The sequence below is a fragment of the Augochlora pura genome, chromosome 4 (assembly GCF_028453695.1).
Source record: "Augochlora pura isolate Apur16 chromosome 4, APUR_v2.2.1, whole genome shotgun sequence".
Taxonomy (NCBI): domain Eukaryota; kingdom Metazoa; phylum Arthropoda; class Insecta; order Hymenoptera; family Halictidae; genus Augochlora; species Augochlora pura.
In genome coordinates, this window is record NC_135775.1 from 22,222,414 (window position 1) to 22,231,709 (window position 9,296).

At 46.5% G+C, this 9,296-nt stretch overlaps 1 protein-coding gene across 1 annotated transcript in view; it reads right to left on the reverse strand.

The window, feature by feature from the left end:
- The window catches only part of Pio (zona pellucida domain-containing protein piopio), a 90,149-nt gene that overhangs the window by 39,216 nt on the left and 41,637 nt on the right, over window positions 1-9,296 (reverse strand). Inside the window, exon 4 of the mRNA XM_078178384.1 lies at window positions 4,140-4,354. Coding sequence (XP_078034510.1) covers window positions 4,140-4,354 — 215 coding nt within the window. The remainder of the gene's footprint in view (window positions 1-4,139; window positions 4,355-9,296) is intronic.

Sequence of the window (9,296 nt, forward strand, 5' to 3'; positions counted from 1 at the left end):
CAGCGTTGTTTTCGCCGTCGAAATTCTCTCACGGTGCACGGTCCATTAGGTCCGCGAATGATTCGGTTCCACTCTCCACCCTCGGCGTTGCGGGCCGGGTTCGGTACGTGTTTCGCGTGGAAATCGAAATGGCGGGCCCGGTGCCATAAGCCTCGCGCTATGCCGGGCTCGCGGGTGCCGTTAATGAGTAACGCAAGCGAGCCAGTTATTTCGCATGCATACGCGAACATGCTCGCGTCGAATCGGTGCGCAGAGATCCTGCGAGAGGCAGTTTATGGTCAAGATTATGTTTTCAGTCTCTCGCGCTTGTACAAAATTTTTTTCTTACTCGGAAACAGGTCCTCCGATATCTCGTAATTCGAAATATATAGCGTTTAAAGTGCGAATTTAAGTTAATTAATTTAGGTATTCCGTGCACAAAGCTGGAATGCAAATTTCTCTTACAATTTCACATGCGTGAGCAGACATGTTCCAGTTATGTAATGATGATATAAGCACGTTTCAGTCAATGTACGAATAATTCCAAGACAAGTATACACCGTGAAGTTATGCTTAAAAATCTTAGCTATAAAATTTGTATTTCGAGAAAGCACGGATTCTCGATACGCGCGTGTAAATTTTAGTTGCAGCTTTTAATTTCACGAATACTTTAACCAGCATACATTTGCAGTACCATTTTGACCGTCCTACGAAATAGCTGGAAAGGAGAGAGGATGGTCGGTCGAAGAGTGTCGTCCTAAAAGGGCGTCGAAATAGAAGAGCGTGCGAAAATAAATCAAGGATAACAGGAAACACGTTTCCTCTGTTCGACGAATAGCCCCGAAGCCATCCGGGTTTACCGTCGATCACGGCGAAGCTTTCTTGCGGACGGATAAAAACGGGGCCGTTTCCTTCGGCGAGGAACATACAAATTGCCGACGGTCACGCAAAAAACGAACGACGGATTAATGAAAGAGGCCTGGACCGTTCGAGTGCAGCTGCGGCGGTGCATAAGCGGTCTCGGGACCGCAGCGAAATGGCCATCGTGTACGTTCGGTCTCCGTTACGTAACGGGCAACTGGACCGACCCGCGGAAACGGCGACGCGAGAGCCGATTACGTAAGCGACGAAAACGATGGCCCGGCTCGGCCATATTTGGCCCGCGTTTCGCCCCGGTGCCATTTTAACGTGCCGTCCCGTTATCTGCGGTTGCTCCGCGCGCTCGCGAGTCGCATACCGTCGCTGCAAAGTAGAAATCGAATAAGACTAATCTGCGCGAATCGCGGCATTCGAGAATAAATGGCACCTTCGCTGGTGTAAATGGCATTTCCGGCGGAGAAAATACCGTCCACCGACGATCGCCTATTAATCTTCCTACGGTGTTCAGAAAAACTTGCACCGATCGCGGTGAGCCGATTAAAAATACATTTGACAAGTAAATTATATTTCCACGTGTATACGTATATTCAAAAATTTTGCTCTTGCATTCTGATGCGAAACACTGTAGGAGAGTCGGGCTGCGCAACGTCGCGAAAAGGATACACGTAGGACGACGGACCGGGGTTCGTTTTAAAGCTGGAAACGCCCGCTATCGAGGCGCGCGCGACGTTTGAAGTGCCGCCATGAGTCATGTCCATTAGAATGATCATGGACACCGGCGACGGTGGCGGACGCGATTGGCGAGTTCGAGAGGCGCATCGGCGCGAAAGCACCGGCGCGCCGCGCGCGATGTTGTTTAATTTACGATTCGCATGAGCGTGTTCGTATAAGCTAGCCATCGTCCAGGATGTGTCCGAGCTGCCCACAGGCTCCCCCGACGCCCACCACGATCACGAGGGATCGCCGAGGTCAAAGACTCTCGGGCTCACCTTCCTCAACCTTGTCCCGGGCTAGTCGCGCCGCGAGTTTCTTCCTTCCCGGGACAAATTGTTCCCATCGGCATACCAGCCCTTAAATTATGCGGACCCTCGCGCCGACTTAACCGTCGCCATTTACTCTCTCTCTCGGGACCTTTCGCTCCGCCAACATCCACGATCCACCAGCTACAAAATCCTTCCACGACCTTTATTTTCTATGTAATGCTGTTCCGCAGTGCACACAGTTCCCGACCCCTTCGGCCACCTCCGCTAAGATACGATCCCTTCGCCCTTTATTTTCTCTGTAATAGTATTTTACGGCTTACGGTATTCAATTCTTCAGCGTTCAACGGGCTCGCTACCAGCACGATGACCATGATTCTCTATCCCGCGTAACGAACGTTAAATTAATTTCCCCTAGGAAATTATTGAATATTGCAGCTGTAGGATATACGTGTTAATCCACCGAGGAGCGCTGTTTTAATGAGAATAAAATCCCGGAGAATATTCCGACGACAAGAATTTATCATCGTTTCACTGATAATAATCCAATCGAATTTGCGTTTGGACTTTGTCGGTACCGAAGAAAAGATAATAAAATTGTTACCACTTTAATTATATTCGGGAAATAATTCAATTTTCCGAAAAGAATTTGCCAAGAGTTTAACCTCTGACGAGACAAATACTCTTTAGTAAAGAAGAGGAAAGGAATAAGTGTCCAGGTTTTGCGAATATAAAAATCAGGTTTAGACTCGAGTCTACTTTTTCTCTATCTTCGGTCGTTCAAGAGACACACGCTGTACGACACAGCGCGGCCAGACAAAAGTCAATTTCGACGAGCAAATAAGTGGTTCGCGCTTCATTTAGAAATGCCGGTTGCCTTTTGCGCACAATGTACGGGGTGTCCGGAGCGGAGCGGCGATGCAGGAGTTGATTATCTGGAAACGGCAGGAACCAGCCAACGGTCCGTTAAGGACACGAGCACGCGTTTGCATGGCGGTCTGCATGTATCGCTGACATGAGGCGTAGCAAAGAGAGCCCGGGCCGAGCGTTAGCTGGCGGCGCGAGCACCACACGTCTCTCCTTCGTAACGCTCGTAAGAAGAAGGCCGTAAGTCCGGTCACATAACGGTCCAGTTATGGTATGGCGAGGAAGAGATCTCTCGCCTCGAACACACGATTCCCTCGTTACACACGGCCTGCCTGTTCCCTTCCGTCGCCGCCATCTCCACCTCCATCTGTCTCCTCTACGCTTCATTCTCATTCTATGGTTCTTCTATCGCGTGCGAGCTCGCGCCTCGGTCCACCAACCGCGATATTTAAAACAATCGTGCGAATCCTTTGCACCTGAACGTTAACTCAATTTTTACGTTATCAGTAATTTTTTAAGTTCAAATTTTGGCAGTGTATGGATCATTTTGAGTCAGTCATCGATCGTGTGCGAAGGGTTGATTTGTTTCTTGTTGAAGGAAACTGTGGAGTAGTAGAGCCGGTTCCGTTTCTCAAAAAATTTAATATGTTAGGGTTTTATTTTATCGGTACAAGTTTTACTGTATTCAAGTTATACTGTACTCAAGTTATATCCTTTAGGGTCAGGGTACTTTAAGGACCTACGCGATTTTCGAGTCTCTGTGAAGTACTATATGGAACAGGTGATCTCGAACTTGTAAAAAATCGCCAGCTTTTAGGAACAGTCGAGTCGTAAAACAATGAATTGCCAAACGACTGCCATCGAACGGAGATCGACGTTCGATTTGCAGATTTCGGTCTTGACCTTTGATAGCCTGTAGCCGATCGCGGCGTCTCGTCACTTATGATTGCCCTGAAATTATCTCGCTGGCAAAAAAACCCAATTACCCGCGCCAATAAATCAAAATTGCTCTACGCTCGCGAGCCCTGTAATCCGATAAAACTGCAATATCGATATTATTGCCTGTACACGCTATCTCCCGATGTCTCGATCGCAGAATTAGCGCAATTATCGATCGGCGGCTACCTGTACCATTAGGAACAAAGCGTGTGCCGAAGGGAGATACCGAGGTAGACGCCTACCAGCGGCGAAACATCAGAGAAATCAATCTGGCAATTTCGTCTCATTAATCAAGCTAATAGGGCCATTATGCATGCTCGATTCGTTTATGGTTGCCGACCATGGAGTGTGTAAAGACGTACACCACGCTCTACGTCTCGTCTCCCTTTCGACGACGCACGATGGTGGAGAGATTACAAGTTGCCAGGTTGTCACGACTCGCGCGGAAGCACAGGTGAGCATTTTTTCTTCCGGATCCTCTCCCGTTGTACTTACCAGCTCGGTGGGCATGGTGTTACAAGACCTTAGGGGCAGGTTGTAAGTTATGGGGGTGGGCTGGCTCCTGTACTCCTGCAGGCAGGAGCTGTTCTTCGACAGACCCCGCGGATATACAAGACCATGGAAGTCCGTGTTGCCCTCCGTCGAGATGTGAACGATTATCGACTCGCTGGCGCACTCGATCTGCACCGTACTCGCTATCGCTGCAGTGGCTGCAACAGACGGTATCGAAAATGTAAATTATTTTTCGGTAATAATTTATTTGTGGGAGTGGTACAGTCTAGGACAGGGCTTCTTAAACTTTTGTCATTCACGACCCCATTTATGATTGCGAGTTTCTTGACGACCCCATACAAATATAAAAGAAAAATAAATTAATATTTTTTGATGACTTATTTATTAGGTAACAACAACAAATTTATTAGGTAACATCAACAAATGCGCGGGTCTAGACGCTGCATGTCCACTGTATTCCGCCAACTCTAGTGATGTTATAAAATGGTATATATAAATATTTGACATTAAAATCTCTCGCGTCCGCAGAATTTTGCTACCCATAGTTTAAGAAGCCCTGGTCTAGGATTATGGTTTGTAGAAAATCGCTTGAAACACTGGTCGATGGAAATGGCACTTTCGTCTTTTCATAGAAAGCGCAATCTTAATATGCATAAAAAGTGCACTGCATAAATCATTTCTTCAGCTGACAGATCATTGCTTAAACTACGTAAAAGAGTGATTTATTGATATTTAAAAAACTAACCTCTCAAAAGAATCCTGTTTTTCAAAAAGTCTGACAGAACTGACTAAATAAATTATTTGCCAGAATCCAAAAGGCAATTCTTTCGGAACAAAGTCGACGAGAGATAGTTAACAAAAGATGATCTAACGAACCGAAAGAATGCCTCACGATCGGATAAATCGATGATCCGATTCCCGACGAATCGCTAACAAGAATCACAGCCACACCTAGTCCGCTAACGAGACAAGGTTCTGGTCTACGTACAACACAGCCCCGATGACTTATCAATTGAAACATTGAAGACGTCACGTTGTACAGTTCTAACTGTACATCGGCTGATGAAGCTCGCTCGCGATGCTGTCGAAATCGTTGCGGCGGGTGCGAATGACATAACGGTACCCTCCGTCCATCAATTATAAGCAGTATCGTACTTGAATTCGCACGGTCGCGCGATACACCGTTCGATCGGGATCGCCGGAGCACAGAAATTGATCGTTGTCCATGCTGTTCACGCTTTCAACCGGTAGTCCCGGGGTCGACGAACCTACTCCTTTAATTATTATATAAAGAAACGTCGAAGTTCGTTGGGAAACCGACGAATACACTTCGGTCTTTCATTTTATCGAGCTTCTTGCGCGCGATCGTAACTTTGTCGAATTTATTGCACGTTGAACATTGCGAGCAGTGCGTAAAAACTGGTTGCATGCTTTTATCGAATTTATTGCTCAGTTTCGAGAACATTCTGACACATATTTTTATGTCGACTCCACGAATCGATGGATTTTAAAAATTCGAAACTGTGGGTCTGAATCGGCTGCACCATTTTTTTATCGATTTCACATCGCTTTCCAGAGTTCGTTTGCCCCGGTGATCGAGGCGACGCCTCCCGTGACAAATTACTGGATCGCGGAACGTTTTTGCGTGATCCCGCATCGATGAAATCGACGATGAGCACGCACTATTACGTGGCCGTTCGTCGACTGTCCATTATAACGTCCCGTCCCGCGATCGGTCCCGTCACGAAAAACCGATCGAGCGAAAACGAAAAATCCTGGTGTCTCTACTCTCGCTGGCACGACCGTTCGTTTTTTTTCTTTTACGGAATCGTTTGTGAACAGGAGGAAATTGTACCGTTTTCGATAGTACTACGCGAGGAAATCCCGCAATTCGATTGCGCATTCGGTGACCTGCCAGCAAATTAGTCCGCCGGGTGCGTTCACCCTAATAAAACAGCATTGTTACGAGCCGCGGGCCCGCCTTCGCGATGCTAATTACGCTCGTCGTTACTGGGATCCGCGGCCGACATGCTGATCGCGACATACCTGTTGCCGCATAATGCGCGCAGTTTTATTAGGATCGTAAGAATCGATGTCAAAAATCCGTTTCAGTAAAAATTTGTTTCTGAAATAAATAAGAATTTGTAAAGAAATTAATTCGCAAGGATCGCTGCTTTTAGCTCGCGCCGTATGCATATAATGATAATTATATATATAACGTTATCGAAATTGGAATCTATCAAACATCAAATTTTAATACTCAATCACAAAGTAGTTGCCACTTTATTCGATGGCCGAAACGGCTATTATTTTCTCGGACATCCTTAGCTGGCTGTAATTGAATTTAATTGGCCAAGGATGTGCAGCAGTTCCGAGAAAAATCATTCGCTTTCACCGATGCACGAGCGTAATAATTATAATCTTATTCTTCCCGTAAGTGTATGAAATCTGTGGCCCATAAAACGTGACTAGAACCTGTTCCCTTCAGGGTCTCGGACATTAAACATTTTTCAATTAAGAACACTCGCAATTAACGGAACGCTTGTAACACGTCGAACAAGTACGAAAGATTTTGTAATTCGATCAGATCAGGCGACCGGCACGGCGAAGTTTCTCGGAAAAGAGGAGTCCGCGATTTCGTGGATCTATGGATCGTCGAGTGGAAACCGGGAGCGGGACGAGACGGTCTCGTCGGGATCGTCCCAGCTGCCAGACGCGATTACGAAACCACGCGAACGTTAATTGTCAGCCGTGAGCGGCCGCGAATTAAGACGGGATTCCGTCGCTTGGTTCTGCTCGCGTGCAATTAATTCGCCTGCTTAACCGGCGGGGCTCGTTTAGACGATCCCCGGCGAGCCAGCCAAATGACAATGATCATCGCCGGTTTAGCATTACCGGCGACGGGAAGAAAGACAATGATGAGAGAGTCGTGAACTTGACTCTACGCGGCGTCCTCGGTTTCTCCCGGACCGAAACCAGCCTCGTTCGATCGCCGACGATATAAGTAAACGGTCGCGGTTCGTTTAAATAGTCTGCGATAATTCGTCGTCCACGATCACAACGCTCTCGACACGTTCAACAAATTTATTATAATTTTAATTATCCGGCTCGCTGAAGCGTCGCGTTGGATAGGATTCAAGGATCATTCGTTTTAAGCGTTTCCGCATTTTGTTTCAGCTTTTTGTTTCATTGCAATGTTCGCCTTTGCACCTGGCAAAATTATCGTGATAAAAATCCACGAGCTTTGTGTTTAGTAATATTTATGTTAATTTAGCGCGCGATTCCATTGGTCGTCACCGTCGCGCGCACGCAACGTCCCCGATCTTATAGTTTTCATAAAAGTAGACAAAGTGTTATTTAAAGTCGTAAATTATGGTCGTCGCGGCGTCTATGCTGCGTGCAGGGTTCGCGAAACGCGAGAGAACGAGCTTACTAACAGAAATTAATTATTGTTATTATACGATCCCCATGAAGCTGCCCATGAAAATCATAATCTGCCCGAAGATCCGCAGTCGCGGTATAATATTTTATTGAATATTAACGTATGGTATTATAACGTGAAAAATTCTGTAACGTTGGTGCACGGCATTGAATAAATTATTCGAGCAACGAAGATGTTAACGGGAGAAACAAAAACGATAGCGTCGAGCTGCGCGAAGGCTACAGCGAACGCAAGGTATCTCGGGAACAACTATGCGAGTTTTGCATGAGAATGTTATAGCGCAATAATGAAAAACAAGAAGGTGTAGCGTCGAGTCGCATTGGCCGCGCCGCAGATTTGAATGGTTGGAATTGTCAACTGTGTCACGTTGGAGATTTCAATGCGTGGTAATATACAATCGTTGCATCGGGGACTTGAATGCTTGGTGACACGGGGGACACCGTCGCATCGGAGATTTCAATGCGTGGCGCCATGGCACGGCGATGTCGCATCGGCCGTGACTTCGGCCTCCGCTAAATTAGCGTTCCGAGCATTAACAGTAACGTCGACCTGTTGCATCAATCTTGGATGCTTCAGCTGTCACGTCGACTATTTTAAAAAATTTATGATATCAAGGCATTCTATTTAATCAGATTAAAATCTAAAAGTTTAGTTCTAAGATATTATTCGCCGATGAAACGCATCTTCGTCTTAATCGTTTGTGCCTTCGCTTCCGCGAGTGTAATATTCAACATCATAGTGCGAAACTTACGGTAAAACTACTCGAAGATGTTTACTTCGATTAGCAGTAGTAGAACCTCGATTATCCGAACCACTGACATCAGAATTCCTGTTATCCGAATTGATTTCACGCGTAATCAGTGCAATCCAAGGTAAACCATGTATTGTGTAAGTCGATGCGGATTTGATCTGGCATCGCCACTATGTAACAGTTCTACTATCCGAACACTGTGTCATCACTTCCAATAATCGAGGTTCTATATTATTTAACCAATGCAACTCGTATTCCTTCGCATGAGATTTTCGTGTAATTGCTAAAAATTAATTATCTACAATCGGCTCTCGCGCAATACTGGTTTAAAATGCCTCAAACGCCCTACATCGATTGCAGAGTGCAATCTAAATATCCGAGATCTCATCGATCTCTATGAATCGCGCGAAATAAGTGTTCATCACCGAAGTTCGGAAACGTCATATCAAAGGCACAACCAGGAATTAACGGTGATTGGCACACGATCGGTGACATTTAAGTTGTATAGTTGTTTCTCAGGCGCCGTTCCGTTGTTTCGAATGATACTAAACGATTCCCCACGGAATCGGAGAAGCGGTCGGGGAGAGGGAAGCAATTAGCCGCACGCGAGTATCAAGCGTGCGAGCGATTGGCTCACGAACCAACCGATCGGTTCTTTCTCGGCGGAAGTATCGGCGTCGGATCTCAAGAGAGAGAGAGAGAGAGAGAGAGAGAGAGAGAAAGAGAGAAAAAAGACAGAAAAACCGTAGGAGAACAGGAGAATCGCCTTGTCCGCGAGGTCGACGACCGGCGACCATCTTCTTCTCCCTCTTCACGCTTGCGCGAGCGCTCATTTCGGGTTTTTCAACGGCTCTACCCCCATAGCGGATCCGCGGATGAGGAACACGGGAAAAACGGACGGTCTCGGACCTTCACCTCTTTCCTGGTACCGTGATTCCAGTAAACT